The sequence below is a fragment of the Hemiscyllium ocellatum genome, chromosome 17 (assembly GCF_020745735.1).
Source record: "Hemiscyllium ocellatum isolate sHemOce1 chromosome 17, sHemOce1.pat.X.cur, whole genome shotgun sequence".
NCBI classification, from domain to species: domain Eukaryota; kingdom Metazoa; phylum Chordata; class Chondrichthyes; order Orectolobiformes; family Hemiscylliidae; genus Hemiscyllium; species Hemiscyllium ocellatum.
The window spans coordinates 15,904,010-15,929,305 of NC_083417.1; the positions used below are offsets into that span (position 1 = coordinate 15,904,010).

Sequence of the window (25,296 nt, forward strand, 5' to 3'; positions counted from 1 at the left end):
GTCAATATTTGCCTTCTGGGGTGCAAACCACAGAGTACAGAATTCTGCATCTTGTGGCTACATTATCACTCTCCTGCAGTGATTGGATTCTATGGACAGAGATGGGATTTGCAGCATGGCAATGATTTCAAAGCAGTACCTTTTTTTGGAACAATATACTTTGGAGAAAATATGGTTCTTCCGAATCAAAGTTATGAACAGAGTTTGAATGAATAATATTTAAGTCAACATTATTATTTTAATAAATACTTATTCAGTAAATGGGAATGAATCTGAGAATAATACAGAAATGTGACATGTGGGTAGGGTCACAGAGAAGGCGGCTCCGCTAGACATAAGTGATGTGTCCATTGACCAATAGGCAATGGCGCTAATCTAGATAGGCGGGGGTTGTGTGACAGGGGACCAATGGCAAGGGCAGGGAGGCGGGATGTGGTTTGATTGACGGAGGCGGAGCGGCTGTGGGACTGGCAAGATGGCGGCGCGTGTGGTGGGCGGGCGAGAGAATGGGCAGCCGCCTCTCCCTCCACCGGGGAATGGACGTGGGCCGGGGAAACCAACACCACCACCACCACCACCTCCTCAAGTGGTTATTGCCGCCGTTGGTGGCCAGGCCTCGAGTTGCCAGATGATTAGGCCGTCAGTCAGTGAGCTGTGCCGGGAGGTGCGGACCAATATCCTGTGCACGGTGAAGGGCTGCGGCAAAATCCTGCCGAACCCGCCGGCCCTCAGCATGCACCTGGTCAAATCACACAGGGTGCAGGTAGGTGCTCAACCACGGACTCACTCCAGCACAGCAACCGCACCCCCTCTACTCTCCCGAATCCCACCCCTGACCCCACGCCCCGACCCCCCCCACTCCACATGACCACACACCCTGACCCCCCACCCCCCAATCCCACCACACCCCCTCCCGAGTGCACACTCTGACCCCACCCCCTGACTCTCCCTGACCACACACCCTGACCTGCACTCCCCCAAATGCCACCCTCTGACCCTCCACACCCCCAAATCCCACATCCCCCTCCCTGACCCCCCACATCCCCAAATACCCCTCCACACCCTACTCCTCCACACCCTACCAACTGACCCCCTCCAAATCCTATATCCAAACCCCTCTGCCTGACCCCCCAGTCCCTCCACCTGACCCCCTACACCCCAAACCCTGGCCCCCATTCCGCAAAATCCACACCCTTACTCCCACTCTGCAAACCCCAAACCACACCCCCTGACCCCCCCCCCCCCCCATACACCCAATCCCACACTCCCGCAACCCCCACTCCCGACCCCACACTGAGGCACCTAACCCTGCCCCCACGCTCTCCCACCCCACCCCAATATCCCTGGATCTTGACTAACCACACCTCCCCCCGCGCCCACGTTCTCTCTTCTCTCCCCCCTGCCCCCCAATCCCCAGGATCTTCCTCCTCCTCCTCTTTCCGCCCCCCCCAACCCTTCACCCCATTTTGCACCATTCCCCGAATCAGCCTGAACCCACCTCGTTTATTTATGTATTTCGGTTATTTTAGTACGTGCAAACTCTTGTATTGTTTTGCATTTTTAGTCTCTCTGTTTAATCTGCACTAATGAGAAGATAGGTAACCCAAAAGTGTGTGAGAGAGAGAGAGAGAAAAAAAGTGGAAAGGTGTGTATAATGTGAAATGAGTACTGCAAAGAATTCTGTGCAGATCCGATGAGCCAATGTAGAATAGCTGGGCTGAATGACATATCTGTTTTTAAGTGAACATTTTCAGATAGCAAATACCATTTTGTTCATTGTGCATTGTTTTTGCCCTATGAAAGGGTGTTGCATTGGAAATCTAGACAATTGCTCTTTTGGAGACCCAGCACAGCCTTGATATGTTGAATGTAACGTTTGTGATTTCAGTTTTTAGATTAAAAGGGACAATGGTCATTATCCAAATTAAGGCTTTTCATTTGGTAAATGAAGTATAAATCTATTTCTCCAAATAAAGAGAGCATTGGTTTAGAATGTTCAAACCAAGAGGGAAGTTCTGTGTTTTCGTTATATTTACTTTGGATGTGAAGTGACTTTCCATAAATAGTGTTAGAAATGGAATTAGTGATAGCATTTTTGAAAGGGGTGGGTAAATATTTGTGAAGAAAATTAGAAAGGAAGAAATGAGTGTTGCTTAGCTACTAACCATTGCTGGTATGTAAGAAATAAGCTGAAGAGTATCACTGCATGTTATAAGCTGTTGCCATTTGCAAAGAAAAACCCTGCATGTTACGAATCTACAAATTAGATCAGGAAGCTTTTGAATTAAGTGTCTAATTGGTACAGCTGCAGTAATAGGATTTGTAGCAGTTTTTGTGTGTTTGTGCTGAGCAGAGGAAAATAATCAGCTAAAATTCCTACCAGTTTGTATTCTGTGATCTCTGACGTGTGGTAAAATATGTGGTAATCACAGCTTTAAAAAATGAGTTGCTGATGTTAGTTATTTGAAGCTGAAGTGGGGTTCTCGTTGTGACACTTATTGGAATGTTGTTCACAGTGATAAAACTGGACATCTCAAAATGAGAAATTGCTGTTATTTACTTTGACTGTAGCACTTAATATAAAATGCACATGGTATTATTTTCCACTGTCTGATCTCCCCTGCAGTGATGAAGGTGCTGAATCTTTGCTCATTTGAGCTTTAGAGCTGAAAATGTGTTGCTGGAAAAGTGCAGCAGGTCAGGCAACATCCAAGGAACAGGAGATTCGACGTTTCGGGCATAAGCCCTTCTTCAGGAATCCTGAGGAAGGGCTTATGCCTGAAACGTCGAATTTCCTGTTCCTTGGATGCTGCCTGACCCGCTGCACTTTTCCAGCAACACATTTTCAGCTCTGATCTCCAGCATCTGCAGACCTCACTTTCTCCTCATTTGAGCTTAAGTCATTTCAACTGGAAAAGGGGTGGAGGAAGATAGCTCTGACTGCATAGGAAGGTGATTCCTTAGCTTTTTAAAATAAAGGTTTGTTGAGTGAGTAATATCCAATTGAGTGTATATTAGTTTATCATTTCTGATGCTTTCAAGGAGATGGTTGACTACTGCAGCACTTGAAATGTGAACTCAATAGCAATTCAAAGCCTAATATTTCCCCCATTAAGAGATTTAAAAACAGTCATTTCTGGAAACTGCATTATGAAAGACCATCAGCCTATTTAGTTTCAAGAGCATATTGTAAGTTTGTTTAATGTGTTTCAAATAACTGAAATGTAGCTTCTAGGAAGAATGAAAAATCTATATTTAGTTAAAAGCTTGCATTCATAAATTCAAGCATTTAATGGGCTCTCCCTGTGCGAATTAATTTTATATGTTTCAATTTAGCAGCCTGAAAGCAATCTGTTTCCAAAGGTGGCATTTTAAATGTGCTCTTTATAGTATTAAAAGCTGTTAAAGTTGCTGTAATATTAATAATTATAGTAGAATTGAACAATTATGGCATTATTTTGTTTTAAACATCTTTGTTTTAAAATTAAAGTCCAATTTTATTTTGTGCACTAAAACATTGTAAATTTAAATAGAGAAGCTGGGAAATCTTGAGTTTGATAATACAGTAGTTTTGTATCAAACTGGAATGACTTTTTAATTTAACCTATTTTTCTCATCAATCTATTCAGATTATTGAACGCCTCTGGAGCAGGTGGAATTTGAACGTAGGCCTCTTAGTTCAGGGGTAGTGACACTATCACTGTGCCACAAAAGGACCCTTAAATGTCATTTATAGTGGGTTGTGGAGATGGATTTCAGGAGCTGCTTGTTTTTATGGGATATGGTTGTTGCTGACAAGGCCTTATGGCCATCCCTAATTGCCTTTTGAGCTAAGTGGTGTGCGAGGCCATTTTAGAGAGTATTGGAAACACAAGTGCACTTGGGAATTTCTAGTCATGCTTTAATAATAACTGAACGTAATTACCCAAAACTATTCTATTTTGTATGCACAAAATACATTTTTAAATTGATTTGAAATTTGCATTTAGTCTGCGATCTGGTCTGGAAAAGGTGATTTATTGGAAGCATTTTTTTTAATATTATTAAGAATATCTTTGTTTACGAGGTGCCATAAATGTTGCAGGGCTGAAGAAGAACACTGTGGTCAGTGACCCTGGATGCAACCATATAGAGAAAAAGTTTGTTTGATTTATTGGTATTTACTTCAATTCCAGGACTGCAGCATTAATCCAACAATTAAGAAGGATTTGAAGTCATCTGTTCAGAAACTGTATTGCTGCCCTATTGAAGGTTGTCCAAGAGGACCGAACAGACCGTTTACCCAGTTTGCCCTTGTTAAGCAGGTAAGTGCTACTGACCTGCAATCCCAATTGTTCGTGTCGCATGATGCATGATTCACAGTGGACAGGCAACCACTTTAATATGGTTGTCTGATTGATCAGTTGGTGAGTAGACGTATTTTTTCCGGGCCAATATTTACCCTTCAAACAAATAAAATGGCATTTCTAGTCATGTAACCTTCCTGATTCTGGGAGGAGTTGTATGTAAATTGGCGCTCTCATATCTTTCCTACGTTGCAACAGTGACTACACGTCAAGGAATGACCTAATTGGCTTTAACTTTGCCAGGGTTTCTTTATGCTCTTGGATGCAGTTTCAGTTGAAGTTGTCTGTTTTTGATATGGGTTTATGATCAATTGGGTGCAGCAGAGGTCATAGAGATGTACAGCATGGAAACACGCCCTTCAGTCCAACTTGTCCATGCCGACCAAAAAACCTAACCCAATCTTGTCCCACCTGCCAGCACCTGGCCCATATCCCACCAAATCCTCCTTATTCATAGACCCATCCAAATGCCTTTTAAAAGTTGCAATTGTACCAGCCTCCACCACTTCTTCTGGCAGCTCATTCCATACACGTACCACCCTCTGCATGAAATAGTTGCCCAGTAGGCCTCTTTTTATATCTTTCCCCTCTCACCCTAAACCTATGCCCTCTAGTTCTGGACTCCCCCACACCAGGGAAAAGACTTTGTCTATTTATCCTATCCAAGGCCCTCATAATTTTGTAAACCTCTAAGGTCACTCCTCAACCTCTGATGCACCAGGGAAAACAGCCCGAGCCTGTTCAGCCTCTCCCTATAGCTCAAATCCTCCAACCCTGGCAACATCCTTGTAAATCTTTTCTGAACCCTTTCAAGTTTCACAACATCCTTCCGATAGGAAGGAGACCAGAATTGCATGCAGTATTCCAACAGTGGCCTAACCAATGTCCTATACAGCTGCAATATGACCTCCCAACTCCTGTACTCAATACTCTGACCAATAAAGGAAAGCATACCAAACGTCGCCTTCACTATCCTATCTACCTGTGACTCCACTTTCAAGGAGCTATGAACCTGCATTCAAGGTCTCTTTGTTCAGCAACACACAGGAGGACCTTGCCATTAAGTGTATAAGTCCTGCTAAGATTTGCTTTCCCAAAATGCAGTACCTTGCATTTGTCTAAATTAAACTCCATCTGCCACTTCTCAGCCCATTGGCCCATCTGATCAAGATCCTATGGTAATCTGAGGTAACCTTCTTCACTGTCCACTGCACCTCCAATTTTGGTGTCATCTGCAAACTTACTTACTATACCTCTTATGCTGACAACCAAATTATTTATATAAGTGATGAAAAGTTGTGGACCCAGCACTGAGCCTTGTGGCACTCCACTGGTCACAGGCCTCCAGTCTGAAATACAACCCTCCACCACCACTCTTTTCTACCTTTGAGCCAGTTCTATATCCAAATGGCTAGTTCTCCCTGTATTCCGTGAGATCTAACCTTGCTCACCAGTCTCCCAAGCAGAACCTTGTTGAATGCCTTACCGCAGTCCGTATAGATCGCCTCTACCGCTCTGCCGTCTTTGTTACTTCTTCAAAAAAACTCAGTCAAGTTTGTGAAACATGATTTCCCATGCACAAAGCCATGTTGACTATCCTTAATCGGTCCTTTCTTTTCCAAATACATGTACATCCTGTCCCTCAAGATGCCCTCCAACAACTTGCCCAACATTGACGTCAGGCTCACTGGACTATAGTTCCCTGGCTTGTTCTTACTACCTTTCTTAAACAGTGGCACCAGGTTAGCCAACCTCCAGTTTCCGGCACCTCACCTGTGACTATCGATGATACAAATATCTCTATAAGAGGCCCAGCAATCACTTCCTTAGCTTCCCACAGAGTTCTCTGGTACATCTGATCAGGTTCTGGGGATATTTTCCACTTTTATGCATTTCATGATTCCCAGCACATACTCCTCTGTAATATGGACATTCTGCAAGGTGTCACCATCTATTTCCCCACCGTCTATATCTTCCATATCCTTTTCCACAGTATATACTGTTGCAAAATACTCATTTAGTATATTTCCCCATTTTCTGCAGCTCCACACAAAGATTGCCTTGCTGATCTTTGAGGGGCCCTATTCTCTTGCTAGTTACACTTTTGTCCTTATGTATTTGTAAAAACCCTTTGGATTCTCCTTAACCCTATTTGCCAAAGCTATCTCATGTCCCCTTTTTGCCCTCCTGATTTTCCTTTTAAGTATACTCCTACTACCTTTATCCTCTTTGAAGGATTCACTCGATCTATCTTGTCTGTACCTGCCAATGCTTCCTTCTTTTTCTTAACCAAACCCACAATTTCTTTAGTCTTCCAGCATTCCCTATATCTATCAGCCTTTTCTTTCACCCTGACAGGAATATACTTTCTCTGGACTCTTGTTATCCCATTTCTGAAGGCTTCCTGTTTTCGAGCCACCCCTTTATCTGTGAACATCTGCCTCCTTTCAGCTTTTGAAATTTCTTGCCTAATACCATCAAAATTGGCCTTTCTCCAATTTAGAACTTCAACTTTTAGATCTGGTGTGTCCTTTTCCAACACTATATTTTAAAACTAATAGAATTATGGTCACTGGCCCCAAAGTGTTCCCCAACTGACACCTCAATCACTTGCCCTGCCTTATTTCCCAAGAGTAGGTCAAGTTTTGCACCTTCTCTAGTAGGTACATCTATATACTGAATCAGAAAATTTTCTCCTTTATTGGTCAGAGTATTGAGTACAGGAGTTGGGAGGTCATGTTGCAGCTGTATAGGACATTGATTAGGCCACTGTTGGAATACTGCGTGCAATTCTGACCTTCCTATCGGAAAGATGTTTGAAATTTGAAAGGGTTCAGAAAAAGTTTACAAGGATGCTGCCAGGGTTGGAGGATTTGAGCTACAGGGAGAGGCTGAACAGGCTGGGGCTGTTTTCCCTGAAGCATCAGAGGCTGAGGGGTGACCTTTATAGAGGTTTACAAAATTGAGGGGCATGGATAGGATAAATAGACAAAGTATTTTCCCTGGGATGGGGGAGTCCAGAACTAGAGGGCATAGGTTTAGGGTGAGAGGGAAAAGATATAAAAGAGACCTACGGGGCAACTTTTTCATGCAGAGGCTGGTATGTGTATGGAATGAGCTGCCAGAGGAAGTGGTGGAGGCTGGTACAACTGCAGCATTTAAAAGGCATTTGGATGAGTATATGAATAGGAAGGGTTTGGAGGGATATGGGCCAGGTGGTGCAACTAGATTGGGTTGGGATATCTGGTTGGCAGGTACGGGTTGGACCGAAGGGTCTGTTTCCATGCTGTACATCTCTGACTTGTACACACTTAACAAATTTCTCTCCATCTAAACCCTTAACACTATGGCAGTCTAAGTCTATGTTTGGAAAGTTAAAATCCCTGACCATTTTTACAGATTCTTACAGATAATTGAGATCTGTATTCTATTCTTACAGATAATTGAAATCTCCTTACAAATATGTTTCTCAATTTCCCTCTGACTATTAGGGGTCTATAATAAAATCCCAATAAGGTGATCAACCCTTTCTTATTTCTCAGTTCCACCCAAGTAACTTCCCTGGATGTATTTCCGGGAATATCCTCCATCAGTACAGCTGCAATGCTATCCCTTACCAAAAATGCCACTTCCCCCTCCTCTCTTGCCTCCCTTTCTGTCCTTCCTGTGGCATTTGTATCCTGGAACATTAAGCTGCCAGTCCTGTCCATCCCTGAATGTTTGAGACTTCGGTGTTTTGCATTGATCATTGATGTTTTTAGACCTAATCGGGAAATAATATTTTAGCTGGTGATTTCCAAACTTTCCTTTATTGACTCCTTACTCTGAGATTATGCTGTCTGGTTCTAGATGGTCCCACAGGAAAATCAACCTTTCCATATCTATCCTGTTAAGTTCCCTAAGAACCTTGTATGTTTCGATAAGATTGCGTCTCGTTCTTCTGAGCTCCAATGAGTACAAACCCAACCAATGAAAGCTGTCCTCATAAAACAGTTCCTCCATAATTGTGATCAACTTAGTGAACCATCTCTGAACTGTTTCTGTAGCCAGTGTATCTCTCCTGTTTCAGAGGACTGAAACTGGTCAGGGTATTCGAGGTGTAATCTCAAGAGACTGGAATTTGAGGAGATCTGAGTTCTCACAGGGTTGTATGATTGTAGGACGCTATGTTATGGAGATTGGGAGTGATGAGACCGTGGAGGGACTTTTTTTTTCCCGAACAAGAATGAAACTTTTAATATTCCATTGCTGGTATAGAATTGAGCATGGGGTACTGTCTGATTAAGATTTAGTGCATTGTAGGATGTGGCAGCAGAATTTTTCAAAGGTGAAATAGGGTGGAAAATCAGTCAACCAGGCATGGATTAGAATGGCCAAGTCTAAAGATATGGATGAGTGTTTTACTCAGTCAAGATTATCTATTCACTTTCCATATTCTAATTTAAGAAGCTTTTTGTCATTTTCTTGTTTCCTAGCACTTTATGAAAATTCATGCTGAAAAGAAACATAAGTGTGACAAATGTAGTAACTCATATGGCACAGAATGGGACTTGAAACGACATGCTGAGGATTGTGGGAGGATCTTTCAGTGCACGTGTGGGTGTCCTTACGCCAGCAGACCAGCACTGCTGTCTCACATTTACAGAACTGGACATGAAATCCCTGCTGAGCACCGGTGAGTAAATGATCTACTAAACATCCTCCAGGTAGGCTGAAGCATTCATTTAAAGGGTTTTCATGTGGCATGTCACCAGATCTGCTGTCGTACAAATTATTCAAGCTATTGTTTTTAAATAATACACATCACGTCAAAACCATTCTGACTATTAATAAGTCTTTAACATGGAGGAGCCTTGTCTGATGTTTACACCATGTCTTCTGAGCACCAAAGTATTGATGTTTTGAGCAAGCTGTGGAATTGAAAAGTGTTAATTGCTAGATGCCACTTGAACATACTGGTGGGCTGTAGTTCCATTCAACCCGTACGTGCTAATGTTGTGCTCTTACAATACTTCCAACTCTTAAATATTTGGGAGCAGCTCAATGTAAAATGTAGAAAATATATTTCTATTTTCAGTTAACACCATACAAAGGTGGTTTCAAACTTATGTAGCTAGGCAGAAGGCTGCAAGAATACAGCAAGCTAGGCAGCATTTGGGTCCTGGTCCTGAAGAAGGGTTACATCCAAAACGTCGACTTCTGCACCTGATGCTGTCTGGCTTGCTATCTTCTTCTGGCTTTCTGCCTGTTTACTTTGGATTCCAGCATCTGCAGAATTTTTTGTTTCAAACTTGTTTAACATTGTCATTCCTCTTTACTCAGCTGGGCACCCTTTCTTAAGTCAGTCTGGTGCTAGAAAGCACAGCAGGTCAGGCAGCATCTGAAAAGCAGGAGAGTCAACGTTTTGGCCATAAACTTCCTCATGAAGGGCTTATGCCTGAAATGTCGATTCTCCTGCTCCTCCGATGCTCTTTCAAACTTTTCCAGTGCATCACTTTTCGACTCTCCAGCATCTGCTGTCCTCACTTTTTCACCTTTTTCAAAGAAATGGCCTGTATGGAAAGATGGTATGCAAACCGAGGTACAAAAGAGATGGCGTTACTCGTGCTCACTGTAACATCTCACCCCCAAATTTACCACAATCAAGTAATAGATGAATTTTCTGCAAAATTTTTTAGATACTGGAAATGTTCCTCAGACTGGAAAGTAACTGATATGATTCCTCTATTCAAGAAAGGAGAGAGGCAGAAAACTGTAGGCAGGTTTAGGTAAATTGTCAAAATTAGTTGTTTGAGACTATTGTTGGAGACTAAAAACTGAAGATCATTAGAAGGAGTTGTGGTACTGGAAAAGCACAGCAGGTCAGGCAGCATCGACGTTTTGAGCAAAAGCCCTTCATCGGGTGCTGTGCTTTTCTAGCACCATTCTAATCTGGACTCTAATCTCCAGCATCTGCAGTCCTCACTTTTGCCTATTGGAAGGAGTTGGTATGGCTTTGTGAAAGTGAAATCATGTCTAATCAGTTTATTGGAGTTCTTTGAAGGGGTAGCATATGCTCTTGATAAAGGGAAACCTGTATTGCACTGTATTTAATTTCCAGAAGGCAATGTGCCATAGGACACATTGTACACAGTATGTGCTTATGGTGTAGGAGGAAGCAAATTAGCATGGATAGAGGATTGGCTGGCAGAAAACAGAATGTGTTTGGGTTTTGGTCTGATTTGCAGAATGTGAAGAATGCAGTTCCCACAGGGGTCTGTGCTGCAATGGAGGCTTTTTCTTTTTCTTTCAGTAACTTGAATGAGGGGATGAAAGGCAAGATAGCTAACTTTGCAGATAATACTTTGCTTTTTAAATTTTTATGTTGTCACAAGGCACAAGGAGATTGTAGACCAATGTAGATACGTCGAGTTGTGGGCAAACACCTGGTGAATGGAGGAAAATTCAAAATTGTTTGCTTTGAAAGGAATAATTTTAAAAACCAGAGTATTACCTAAATGGAGAATATGTGCAAGATTCCAAGGTGCAGAGGGATTTGGGTGTCCTCGTGTATGAATCACTAAAGGTTAACATGAATGTACTACAACTGATTAAGGCCAATGGGATGCTTTCCTTTGATATTTGAAATTAGTTAAAACTAAGAATGTTATGCTTCATTTGTATAGGCTCCTTATGTAAGTGTGAATGTAAATGTATTGGATGTTGTTCACAGGATTTAATAAATTGATATAGGATTAAGCAGGTTGTCTCATGATGAAATATTGGACAAGTTGGGATTGTTTCCACTGGGGTTCAGAATGATGAGTAACATGATTTTCATATTATAACGTTCTGAACAGTGTTAAGGTGGATGTGGAAAGGACCCCGTTCCACCTGTAAGACAGTGGAGGTGGAATCATTTTAATATTTTAAAGATGGAGGTAGAGACCTGTACTCTTGTCTCCAACAGGGTGTTGTACCTGATAAGATAATGCTTAAGAGGTCTCTTGTAACGTAAAAACTGAACATAGATATGGTAACATTTAAAGATTCAAGTGGATATATTACATGTAATACATCCTTGTGTAGCAAAGTCACATTCCTCAAGCACAGTTTACAGGGCTAACATTAAGCTCTTGCTCTACTGGAACCTGTTGCTCTCTTGACAAGGGATTTGAAGTAATATGAAGTGTGAGATCTTAATATCCTCAAGTCACATTCTATCATGTAGTTAGGGAAGGTGGAGACTTTGTTAAATGTCGCTGATCAGCAATCTAGAGTCCCAGGCTAAAGCTCTGGAGATTTTGGACAATTCAGTAAAAATCTGAAATTAAAAACAAAAGCTAGTCTAATGGTGGCCATATAACAATTGTCAGAAAATCCATATGGTTCGCTAATATTATTTGGGAAGGAAATCTGCTGTCCTTGGCCAGTCTGGCCTACATGTGAATAAGACCCACATCATTGTAGTTGACTGTTAACTGCCCCCTGAACAGTTGGGGAACGGTAATAAATGCTGTTCTAGCTAGTGACATCCAGGTCCCACAAGTTAATTAGGAACAAGTGAAATGAGCATGTTTTTTTTTAAAGCTATCCTGGCATACTGACTGTGATACACAGCACAGCAGACTTCTGTTAAGCAAGAGAAGCAATTGAGTGCAAATGGGAGTGTAGAATTCAAAACATAAACTTATTGAATAGTTGAGCAGGATAGACAGGCTTAATAATTTACATTTGCTCCTGATTCATAAGTTCGTATGTGGTCCTCCTGCCCATTCTTCATTTCTCTACAAAATTTGAAATCTCAACTACTGTGTGAAAGAAATGCACCATTGATTGAAGATGAATCTTTTTCAGTACTTCTGGCTGGGCAGGATTTAAAGAGCTGTAGCTGAACCATAGTTTAAATCATCTTTGTCACAGTATAAAATGTGAGCACTGGACTAAAGGAGCTTCTTGATCATCTTGGACACAAAGGCCTAATGTGTTAATGTTTCTGGATTAAATTTCCTTCATTAAACTTAGATACACATGGATGTTTTTGAATTAAGGAATTAATTCTGTTATTAGTTTTCAAAAATATTCTTTTCCAATATGGCTCCTGAAAAGACCATCTGAAAATAAAGCTGACTGCAGGAAGGCTAGTTCAAGAATACTGTCGTGCAAAAAGCACCTGATCTGGAAACATGTTTAATCCCTTTGGACAGCTGTATGTTTGTCAGGAGAGTTCAGGAAGAACCAAACAACTTCTGATTTTTTTCCCATTGGAACTATTTACTGTCAGTTGTTGTCGCACAAGTCGCATAGTAATAGATCAAAAAAGTAAATCCTAAAGATGTTAGAAGTTCAGAAGTATTGACAAATGTACATGACTATACTGAACAAATTTAAATTAAAGCTTAAAAAAAGTGACCTTACAACCCTGGCCTCAACCTCAGCATTGCTTTCTGCCTATGACAATGTCTGTAATACAAGGTCATCATTTTATACATTTTACATTGGAGAATCTTACTTTTTGAGAAATCTAATACAAAAACAACAACTGTATTTCAGGAAGTAGGGAATCCTGTGTTTCTCTTGTCTGCTTGTAAACCGTTTTATAATTTTGGCTGAGTCAGTTTCTAGCAGACAGTGAGGTCTGCAGATGCTGGAGATCAGAATTGGGAGTGTGTTGCTGGAAAAGCACAGGTCAGGCAGCATCCAAGGAGCAGGAGAATAAACATTTCGGGCCAGAGCCCGAATTCCTGACTCCTGATGAAGTGCTCCGGCCTGAAACATTGATTTTTCCTGCTTCTCAGATGCTACCTGACCTGTGCTTTTCCAGCAACACACTTGCAACTGAGTGAGTTTCTATTTCAAATGTTCTGCTCTCAAACGTAACTTGCATTTAAACGTTGGGAAGACCAAAGCCATTGTCTGTCCCTTAGTTGCCAGCATCTCTTTCCCTACCAGTTATGAAACTGAACCAGACTATGGCCAACCTTGACACTATATTTGATTCAGAAATTAGATTTCAACTACATTTTCACCATAACTTACATCACCTACTTCAACTTGCATAAAACTTCTGACTCCATTCCCCTACTCATTTACTGCTGAACACCACATCCCTGCTTTATGTTAGCTCTAGTTTTGACTATCTCCTGATTAGAATCTTATTCTACTGCTTGTAAACTTGAGATCATCCAAACATTTGCCCAGATGCCATTGTGCTTCTAATCCTGTTCACCCTGCCATGCCATTCCACACTGGTTTTCAGTTGAACAGCTACTTGGTTGTAGCTACTTCTGGCAGATTTGTCTTGGTATGCCCTGCTTGTCTGTCTTGCACCAGCTTCCTACGTGCACTGTTGTTGTTCTGCAACTGCTCCATGATATCTGTTATCCAACTCTTCCCCGCCCCCCAGGAATCCTTGTTTTTTTTTTGCTACCTTCCACTGTCCTCCAGAAGAGACTTGCAGCTTTTCTGCTCCAATCAAGTGGCTGAAATACATTTTCCTCTCTAGATGTATTTTCTTTAAAAAAACGTTTTTATTTTCTCTTGCAATTTTGAGTAAGTCTTCAACTGTTTTCTGGCCTGGATGTGAAATTATTGGTATACTCGACTCTGATGTCTTGACATCGACATTTCAAAGGCTTGTATTTCTTGTTCTCGTTTTATTGCTCAGATTTCTGAGGGCTGTAGAAAATGGATAGAATGAAGCATTTTAAGTTTTTCTTCACAAGCTTGAGTTTCCCTAACACGTTTCATCATCATAAAATTACTTCCAGCTATCTTTCTAACTCTGACATCACATCTACAATCTTTAGAAGTAAGTTGTTGTCACATGTACTCACATGAGTATTATAAAAAGGTTACACAGTGGCTCCTTACTGTGTCTTCACACATACAAAAATACCTAGGTACAGATTCTTAGGAATAAATCAGAAGAATAAAGAAATAAAAAGTCTAGCATTACGGACCTCTGTGCCGTATTAGGTACAAAAGGTATCCAAATACAAAATCTTAATAAATTAGAATAAAGAAATAAGAAAAGTTCAGAATTACAGTCCTTCCAAGCAGAGAAGATTGAGCAGACGACTCCATGCTGGCTTAATTTGAGGCTGGGACTCCACGCTGACTTCACCCGGACGTCACTGATGCCGCCTGAGAACAGGAGGTAAGAAGTAGTTTTAAAAAGAGAGGGAAACTGGGAGAGCAAATGAGCTCTGGCTCAAGAGTCCTACTCTGCCATCTTGCATTAGGATTAGTCATCTGTAGGATGTGGGCATCGCAGGTTGGGCTAGCATTTATTGCTCATGTGTAACAGATTTAAGGTGGAAGTGTGGCACTGCAGTCCATTGTCACCCCTTCTCCTACACAGACAACTTCTTAACTTGTTTGTGTGACACCATTCATTTCAATCTTTGCTTTATTCTAATGAGCTTCTTCTAAATATTAATTTTTCTCAATTTATATGCTCAATCCATATTCTAAATTTCAAGATGTTACTTAATGTACACAATTTTTGCAAATAATACTATGTTGTTAACATACCAGAAGTTTCTTGCCTCCAATTGTTACCCCTGGAAATTCATCTTATTCCTACAAATTTGTTTTGTTTGTTTGTTTGTTTTTAATTCTTTGTATGTTGTGGTTTGTGATCTGTGCTGACAAGTACTTGGTAAGTACTTACACTGCTGTTTTAGTAATTTATTTTGAGATATTCTGCCATCTACTGGAATGCATTGGTCCTGATGATAATTAATTTTTAATCAAAGTAGACATGTCAAATTTGAAAAGGCTACTTTGCCATTGTAAATTGACTGATCACCCAACCAATACTGTCTCTACTGGAGTAGTCCATCAGTCATAGAGATGTACAGCATGGAAACAGACCCTTTGGTCCAACTAGTCCATGCCGACCAGATATCCCAACCTAACTTAGTCCCACTTGCCAGCACATGGCCCATATCCCTCCAAACCCTTCCTGTTTGTATACCTATCCCTTTTAAATGTTGCAATTGTACTAACCTCCACCCCTTTCTCTGGCAGCTCATTCCATACACTTCCCACCCTCTGCGTGAAAACGTTACCCCTTTTGTCCCTTTTGCCTTTCCCTTCTCACCCTGAATCTATGTCCTGTAGTTCTGGACTTTCCCACCTCAGGGAAAAGACTTTGTTTATTTTTCCTATCCATGCCCCTCATGATTTTATAAACCTCTGTATAAGCACATCTCACATGTCACCCCTCAGCCTATGACGGTCCATGGTAAACTGCCCCAGCCTAAGACCATAAGACATAGAGTGGACTCGATGGGCCGAATGGCCTTCCTTCCACTCCTGTCATTCAATCATGGCTGATGGGCATTTCAACTCTACTTACCCGCATTCTTCCCGTAGCCCTTAGATTCTTGATGTCTCGAGGAATTATCAATCTCTGCCTTGAAGACATTTAGCGTCCCGGCCGACACTGCACTCTGCGGCAATGAATTCCACAGGCCCACCACTCTCTGGCTGAAGAAACGTCTCCGCGTTTCTGTTCTGAATTGACCCCCTCTAATTTTAAGGCTGTGTCCACGGCTCCTAGTCTCCTCGCCTAACGGAAAAAATTTCCTAGCATCCATCCTTTCCAAGCCATGTATTATCTTGTAAGTTTCTATTAAGTCTCCCCTTAATCTTCTAAACTCCGATGAATACAGTCCCAGGATCCTCAGCCGTTCCTCGTATGTTCGACCAACCATTCCAGGGATCATCCTGTGTGAATCTCTGCTGGACACGTTCCAGTGCCAGTATGTCCTTCCTGAGGTGTGGGGACCAAAACTGGACACAGTACTCCAAATGGGGCCTAACCAGAGCTTTATAAAGTCTCAGTAGCACAACGGTGCTTTAATATTCCAACCCTCTTGAGATAAGTGACAACATTGCATTCGCTTTCTTAATCACGGACTCAACCTGCATGTTTACCTTTAGAGAATCCTCGATTAGCACTCCCAGATCCCTTTGTACTTTGGCTTTACGAATTTTCTCACCGTTTAGAAAGTAGTCTGTTCTTTTATTCTTTTTTTCAAAGTGCAAGACCTCGCATTTGCTCACGTTGAATTCTATCAGCCATTTCCTGGACCACTCTCCCAAACTGTCTAGATCCTTCTGCAGCCTCCCCACTTCCTCAGTACTACCTGCCTGTCCACCTAACTTCGTATCATCGGCAAACTTCGCTAGAATGCCCCCAGTCCCTTCATCCAGATCATTAATATATAATATGAACAGCTGCGGCCCCAATACTGAACCCTGCGGGACACCGCTCGTCACCGGCTGCCATTCCGAAAAAGAACCTTTTATCCCAACTCTCTGCCTTCTGTCAGACAGCCAATCCTCAATCCATACCAGTCGCTCACCTCGAACACCATGGGCCCTCACCTTGCTCAGCAGCCTCCCGTGTGGCACCTTATCAAAGGCCTTTTCGAAGTCTAGATAGACCGCATCCACTGGGTTTCCCTGGTCTAACCTACTTGTCACCTCTTCAAAGAATTCCAACAGGTTTGTCAGACACGACCTCCTCTTACTAAATCCATGTTGACTTGTTCTAATCAGACTCTGCTCTTCCAAGAATTTAGAAACCTCATCCTTAATGTTGGATTCTAGAATTTTACCAACAACTGAGGTTAGGCTAATTGGCCTGTAATTTTCCATCTTTTGTCTTGATCCTTTCTTGAACAAGGGGGTTACAACAGCGATCTTCCAATCATTCGGGACTTTCCCTGACTCCAGTGACTCTTGAAAGATCTCAACCAATAACTCCGCTATTTCCTCAGCCACCTCTCTCAGAACTTGTTCAGCTTCTCCCTAAAGCTCAAATCCTCCAACCCTGGCAACATCCTTGTAAATCTTTTCTGAACCCTTTCAAATTTCACAACATTCTTCCAATCGGAAGGAGACCAGAATTGCGCACATTATTCCAAAAGTGGCCTAACCAATGTCCTGTACAGCCACAACATGACCTCCCAACCTCTGTACTCAATACTCTGACCAATAAAGGAGAGCATACCAAACTATCCTATCTACCTGTGACTCTACTTTCAAGGAGCTGTGAACCTGCACTCCAAGGTCTCTTTGTTCGGCAACACTCCCTCGGACCTTATCATTAAGTGTATAATTCCTGCTAAGACTTGCTTTCCTAAAATGCACCGCCTGGCATTAATCTAAATTAAACTCCACCTGCCACTCCTTAGCCCACTGGCCCACCTGATCAAGATCCCGTTGTAATCTGAGGAAACCTTCTTTGCTGTCCTCTACACCTTTAATTTTGGTGTCATCTGCAAACTTGCTAACTATATACTTCCTATGTTTTCATCCAAATCATTTTTAAAAATGATGAAACTTAGTGGATCCAGCACCGATCCTTGTGGCACTCCACTGATCATGGGTCTCCAGTCTAAAAAGACAACCCTCTACAACCACCCTCTGTCTTCTACCTTCGTGCTAGTTCTCCCTGTATTCCATGAGATCTAATGTTGCTAATCAGTCTCCCATGAGGAACCTTGTCGAATGCCTTGCTGAAGTCCATGTCCACCGCTCTGCCCTCATCAATCCTCTTTGTTACTACAAAAATCTCAATCAAGTTTATGAGGTGATTTCCCACGCACAAAACCATGTTGGCTACCTCTAATCAGTCCTTGCCTTCCCATATGCATGTACATCAGGATTCCCTCTAACAACTTGCCGACCACCAATCTGTAGTTCCCTGGCTTGTCCTTACCACCTTTCTTGAATAGTGGCAACATGTTAGCCATCCTCTATTCTTCTGGCACCTCACCTGTGACTATAGATGATACAGATATCTCTGCAAGGGGCCCAGCAATCACTTCCCTAGCTTCTCACAGAGGTTTAGGTCCTGGGATTTATCCACTTTCATATTCAAGATATCAGCACTTCCTGTTCTGTAATATGGACATTTTTCAAGATATCACCATCTATTTCTCTACATTCTATATCTTCTATGTCCTTTTCCACAGTAAACACTCTTCGATCAGTCTTATTCCTTGACATAGAGGATGCAAAACAAAACCATTTTTACTCAATGAGCTACTTTCTGCCCACAGGGTGGTGAAGCAGGAACAATAATTTTTGAAAGGAAATTGGATGGGCATTTGTGGGTAATTAATCTGGTTGGCTCAGGGTTGTATGAGTGGGTGGGATTGATTAGGTTGCTCTATAGAGAGCTAGTTTGAGCTTATTGGGCTGAATATCACCTCCTATGACACACTGACTCTGTGAATGGTTAAACATCTCCTTAGCTGTTGAAACTGTATGAATCTTAATTGCATTGCAGTATCCTTCACTCTGCCATAAAATTAAGATATATTGTAGCTGCTAGTGTCTGTTCATCACTTCTGCTGTAACATATCTAAACCTTCTGGGAACAAGCGTGATACTAATTGCTTTAATCTGCAAATGTTGGCTGTGCCAATGCCTCCCCAGGTTCAGCATTTTTGGAATATGTTGCCAGCGTTCATAGAATTCTCCTGCTATGAAACATAGAGACAGGGAAAAAAATCAACTTTATAAATGACAATAATTGGGCAAATTCAAGGATCCTCTGATGCAGGTTGGAGAACCAAGGCAATGAGCATATGTTCATGGAGCAGCTACAGACCTAGTTTCAACCATGCCATTGTGGCCAGACACTGAATGAAAGCCAATCAGTTACTCGTTGGGAGGCAGAAAAATCATGGGCAGTCACATGCTGCCTATATGGTTGTTCTTGGTTTCCATTTGGTCACTGGTTTCTGACTTGTTAGTTTCCTTTGCTTCGACTTGGTTTGAGGTAAACCACATTAATTGCCAAACTAGTAATTTTAATTATTCTTTGCACACTTCCAGGTTTTAAAAATTCAAGGGGGACCTCTTGCAGTAGTAGTGTCCCAACCTCTGAGCCAGGAAGCACAGGTTCAAGCCCCATCAACTCCAGAGTTGTAACAATATCTCTGAGCAAATTTACTTGAGAGCTCGATCTTAAAAAGTACAGATTGGCTCTTGGTATTAAGCCAGTGTTCAGCTTTACTAAAGTACATTTGTTTCAGTGCTAATATGGATTTCAGTTGCACAAAGGACTGGGACAGGGAAGTGCTAAAAAAATGTTTTCCTGCTGCAGTATTTAGAGCATGGGATTACAGTCTTGAAATAAGGATTGGTCAGTTTACTATTGGGATGAGGAGTACAGCAGAGTAGATTCAAAGGGCTGCCTGGCCTACTACTTCTATTTATTATTCTTGTGTAATTTTCTCTTTAGATTTGTTAAACACAGCTGCAGGTCTTTAAATTCTGTTTGAAATTAATAATCATTAGGTCTCCATCTACCATGAGCTCTGAAAGGCTTGCTAATCTTAACCACATAACAAGAAAAGAACCATATCATTTGAGATGTGCTTATGCCAAGGCATGTGTTACTCCTCATCAGAATTATGTATTCTAATCTTATTTCATTGCTGTTCCCCTGAATTCCTCAGACATCTTGTATCTAAAATAGTGTATTGTTTGTTTTGAGTTAACCAGCATCTGACTAGAGATTAATGTAGGCAAATTAAAAATGAGTAATTTTGCACCCTTTCACAATTAGTGGAGCTCTCTGTGCTTAATGCAAAGGTACAAAAATTAATCAGACATTCTTGATTGCATCATTAGCCACACTTTATCAAAGTGTGAAGCTGTGGATACTGTGCCTTATCGAGGTGGAATTTTAAATTTGTGTGATGCAGCAATAGTGCACGATGAAATAGTCAATATGTCACCTTGGTCATTCTGATGACCACTTGAATGTCCTTGTGTTGGGGGTGCAATGCTTGTTAAAGAGGTGTTCTAATGGTCAAATTTGTCTCATTTACTGTACAGGGATCCACCACGGAAGAAGAGAAAAAATGAGTGGCCAAATCAGAATTGCTTGAACCAGGTAGCAAAAGTAAAGCAGGAAATCCATGTGGTTCAAGATCCAACAGAGATGAACAAAAGAACCTGCATCAAAAACTCCTGCAGCGATGATTGCATTAAGCAGCCTCCTGCCAAACAAATTCAGAAGTTGTTGTTACCAAAGCCCAGGGTTGCACTTGTTAAACTTCCTGTAATGCACTTAACACATTTACCAGTTATTTTATCTTCGGGCACATCCATGGATAATTCCGTCAAGTCCATTGTTGTTGCTGTTGACGATCAAGGATCTATTCTAGGCACAATGCATATTTTGCCTCCTTCAGTGGAAACTGTGACACCGTCTATGGAAGTGAAAGGGTTAAGTTTTAAAGGTGGTCTCCCCACCTCCAAGGTGACTAGCGTCATGATGGTTGAACCAGTCAGTACTGCAGTGCAAATCAACATGGATTCAGGTTTTGTCAATAACCAAGCTTTTCCTTCACTTGGAGACCTAAACACTAAAAACAAATTTAACTCCACAAATGTTCAGACAGAGGTTTCATACCTTGCACAGAACACAGCACCAGAATCTCTAGCTACATGCTACTCGACAGAGAACACTGTGTCGGCTTGTGCACAGACTGACCTGAGTATCAGCGCTCAAGTTTTGCTACCCGTAAGTGTCCAAACGCAAACTTTTGAACCAGACATGAAAATCACTACGTCAATAAGTGCTCAGACAGATTCGTTTGGTCAGACTTGTTTTCCGTTGTTTGGTGTTTCAAGGAAAACACAAACTAGTTTGGTGAATTCTGCTCATGATGAAAGCTCTGCAGTTCAAGCACTTATTAACACAAGTAATCATGAAGACATTTTTGACCATTCTTTAGTTTCCTCATACAGTGTTTGTACACAGACTCAAACTAATTTCCCTCTGGATGCAGTAGGCATGAACCAAAAGTTATCTCATGATGATCTCTTACAGAGCTCTAAATCAGCTGTTGATTTTCACATTAACTCCACTTTACTTCAACAGAATCCTATGACTGACAATCAAACTCAGACAATTAACCTGTTTAATGACCTGGAAAATATCCTGTCAGAAAGCATAGCCAATCATTCATTAGAAAATCGTGGTCTTTTATCCGATGCCTCTGAGAGTATGACAAGCAGCCAGGCACACAGCGCGGGTATTGACTTTGATATTGAATTTTTATCTGCAAGCAACATACAAACACAGACAGAAGAGAATGAACTTGGTACTTTGCAAACAGAGTCTGCTTTGGAATCTCTGGATATCGAGACTCAGACCGATTTCTTGTTCTCAGACCATCCTGCTCAAGCATACAATGGCAGGGGACAGTCCACTTATTTAGGGCTAGAAATGTTTGATACGCAGACTCAGACAGACTTCAATTTCTTGATAGATAGCAGTACGCATCTGCCTCTGGACAGTATTTTGAAACAGTCCAGTTTGTCTTTAAGTGCAGAGTCCTCTGGTACCAAAACTCAGACTGATGATGTATGTTATAGAAATAATTTGAATTGTGCCTCTGAAAGCCAAGTCCAGTTAAACTGCACTGAAACACAGACTACCTTTGAAAACTTCAGCAGTCTATTCTTCACTAGCAATGAAACACAGACCGTAATGGATGACTTTCTGTTGGCAGATATGGCATGGAACACAATGGAATCACATTTCAGCTCAGTGGAAACACAAACATGCGATGAAATATTTTCCTTGTTTCGAAATACTGATAAAAACAGTGACTGAATTGTACAGCTATAAAGCAGCATTGATCTCTAGATTGGTGCCCTAGAAAGTGGCAACATCTCATGTTGAAGTGTGGTGTTACGTTACTGTGCACCTCTTTGGGCAGCTGTGTATGGGGCTGAGAGGAAAATGGCAGAGAAGTTTTAAACTGATCTGAAGTCTTTCTCTTTGGGTGTCTGGATACCCTTTTCTTGGGTTGAAAAGCACTAATAAGTTTAGGCTTTACAAATGCTGTTCAGTGATTCAGCATTCTTTAGTTTTTCTAATCCATGACCCCCATCCAGTTTGACTTTTGCTTTCCCCCGAGACTTTCCTTCAATGCACTGCTAGTGTGTATACTCTGGAATGTTTACAAAGCCATGTCTTTCCATGTTTACAAGTGAGGAATTAGATATACCTTGCCATTTCTGATTTTCTTTTGTTAGTTTTCGGTCTCCTTTGTACCTTCCACCATGATAGTTGGCTTATTTATGGTTAGACATAGACAAAAGAGATCCCCTCGTGCTTTGTTCAAGATGCAGTTATTCACACATGGCCCTCACTAGCTTATCTAGAAAGTTCTTCAGCTAAAACCAATAACTCTGGATACATTCTTAAAGGTTTCAACACCGCCTCCTGTTTCTGTATCTCCTGTCCATTCTAAAAGTAGGTTTTCACCAATGTGATAAATGAAAATATTCAGTGATCTTTATTTTAAATATTTGTTTTTCATGTCCCTGTGAGTTAAATGAACTCCAGCTTAAATTTTGAGGTTTGACAGCCCTTTCCAAATCTGGTATTGGTTATTGTCAGTATATGCACTTTGTAAACATGGTTTGTTGGATATCTGTTGGGCAGAGGAGTTCCTCTGCTAGTGGCAGTTGGTTAATCATCATGCTTCAGCCATGTTGATAGCACAAACTGCACATTGAAATTGTAACTGTATTGGTATCTGTGACTTTATTACTCATTCACATGATTAATTGAGTAGCTGAATACTTTTCACACTGCAGTGAAATCATTAAACAATGCATCTTCATTGTGCAAGAGTGCATTTTCCCCCATTAGATTAATGGCATAATGCAGTTCATGCAACCTGTTACTTTTGCTGTAACTTGGATTACAATCATTTAATTTGACCAGATCAGTGTAAAGCTTCTATGACCTTCCAAAAACCTAATTACCCAATCCTGAAGTGACCAATTTTGGTGATTCCACTCTTATTAGTTACTGAATTTGCACATGTAACCACTTTGAAGTCCCTCAGTGGCTACAAATTTTAATTATTCGTGTGTGTTGTTCTTTTTGGGCATGCCCTCGGTCTTTAGAAATTGCTTTGCTGTTGCACATGACCATTCACAGTGCTGCTTGTAACCTAGTCAAATTGCTGGCATGAAGCAGTTGCAGATGTTGTTGGACTACGTTTGGGCTCTCGTCTAGCTTTTAAGAATCTAAGGGCCCAAATTTATAATGTTGCCATTAGCTTGGCTAAAGCAGGCTGTAATTAACCAAGGAATGCTCCACCAGAATCCTACCTGAGTGAGAGTGCATGATCATCCATGTTTGCTTTTCACTGAATTAGTTCGTAGGCACAGCCTTGAAATTGATGTCTATACCTATTATGTGATTTTTAGCTTGATCACCTTTTGACATTATCTCATAAAATCTTCCTTCCATGTAAATGACTGTGCCCCAAGTAGTGGAGATCCTGTATCGTTGCTAATTTTTGAATATCAAATCCAGGCTTGTAATAAGTATCATGAAAATATTCTCCTTATTGTGATGGGATCCCATCTAGACCACAGCCAAATAATATATGCTGCTGTATCCTTGCTATATCACTGAATAATTTGAGACTCCTTTGGAAGGTGAGTTCTCCAGGGAAAAGTACTTTTTGTTTGTTGCTTGCTACATATCGTGGCTGAATCTTTCTGCCTGAATCTCAGGAAAAATGTTTAATTTTGTTTCATTTCCTTGATTTCTACATCTTTGTATTCCAGGCTCCTAATGGCCACTTATTGTTATTGTGGAAAAATGGAGTCTAAGTCTGCTGGCAAGTTTGGAGTTCTTGTATGACAAGAAGTCTTTCTGGAAACCAGCATCAATTCCTACACTGGGAGATAAAGTACTGAATTGTTAGTACTTGATTTGAGGGCTTTACAGAATTGGTGATTCTAAGAAACTAGTAAATCGTTTTTTTTAATTCCAATGGACTGATTTATATTACGTACTAGGGACATGCTGAATTGGTTCTGTCAAATGAGGAGAGATGCAAATTAGTAAGCATCTTGATATCAAGATTCCATTTGCAAGTGCAACCTCCTGTTTATTGAAGCTTTGCACAAATTTACGTCCATTGAATTTTCCCATCTGAAATTTTTGCAAAGAAAAGTTCAAAAATTATTTATAACAACATGATTGCAGTCTCCAGTAGTGCTTTGAAACCATGAGGCACCTGTTAAAGAAGGACAATTCCTTTTCTCAGGCTGCATTTAGTGCATAACTTTATCTGTCTTCTGTCTGCCAGATGATCCAAAATGTTAAAAAGCCCATTCACACCGAATGGCTCTGTTGGACTAGTGCTCCTGATTTCCCTGGTTAGAAGAATCGTGAACACCAATCGGGGCAGTGTCTTCGATTACTCTGTTTCAACATGCATGTCTCAGTTTGGAGCAGTAGCTTATCACCTGAAACTGTTTTTAACACACTTTCATCCTTGAGATGTGTTGAGAGAGCAATTTTGTATTACACAAAATACTGACTTGTTATATATCTTCCTACATCTTGAGAGCTTCCCAGAGCTGTATTTGGATATGCATTTTATTCATTTAATATATGTAACTCCTACAGTATTAGACCAAAAGCTCAACTACATTTTCATGATATTGTCTGTATTTGTGTTCACACTGCTATTTTTCAATGCCATGTCTAGATTTGTCTGTTAGTAACTTGGTGTCAATTTGTTTTTAAAATTCCAACCAAACGTTGTTTCGCAAATTGGTTTGCAATGGTTCATAATACCACTTTAATTCTTCCATGCATTGAATAGATGTGCCATTTGCTGTTGGTAGTAGTTTCAAAAATAAATAAACTGTAATATCTGTGGCTTCTGGAATGATCTGTTTAATATAGCTATGCTTAACATTGATAGCTAAACTTAGTATTTAGTGGTAAATTTATTGGGGCTAAATAATACTCCAATCGGTACGATTTTAATGCACCAAACTGCCTTTTTGGCAGTACTTTATTGCTCAAGTTAGTTTCATCACTAGCAGTTTGTGATTAAACTGAAACCATTGGTATTTCATGTTTGCGTGACAAAGTTTAAAATAC

General features: G+C 41.0%; 1 protein-coding gene across 2 annotated transcripts; it reads left to right on the forward strand.

Moving 5' to 3' along the window:
- Window positions 1-467: 467 nt before the first annotated feature.
- atmin (ATM interactor) lies at window positions 468-24,737 on the forward strand. Of its 2 annotated transcripts, XM_060837589.1 has the most exons (5): window positions 468-763; window positions 4,176-4,304; window positions 8,822-9,021; window positions 20,196-20,886; window positions 23,964-24,737. In XM_060837589.1, the coding sequence occupies exons 1-5, from the start codon at window positions 476-478 to the stop codon at window positions 24,006-24,008; spliced, it is 1,353 nt and encodes a 450-aa protein (XP_060693572.1). In that variant the 5' UTR covers window positions 468-475; the 3' UTR covers window positions 24,009-24,737. The 2 variants fall into 2 exon arrangements, with proteins under 2 accessions (XP_060693572.1, XP_060693571.1); XM_060837588.1 differs by lacking the exon at window positions 23,964-24,737 and having other exon boundaries at window positions 20,196-22,728.
- The last annotated feature ends 559 nt before the right edge of the window (window positions 24,738-25,296 follow it).

Coding starts and splice junctions, on each gene's coding strand:
- atmin (XM_060837588.1), top strand. CDS start 476: ATGGCGGCGCGTGTGGTGGGCGGGCGAGAGAATGGGCAGCCGCCTCTC. Junction 764..4,175: donor TCAAATCACACAGGGTGCAG/GTAGGTGCTCAA, acceptor CTTCAATTCCAG/GACTGCAGCATTAATCCAAC. Junction 9,022..20,195: donor GAAATCCCTGCTGAGCACCG/GTGAGTAAATGA, acceptor TTTACTGTACAG/GGATCCACCACGGAAGAAGA.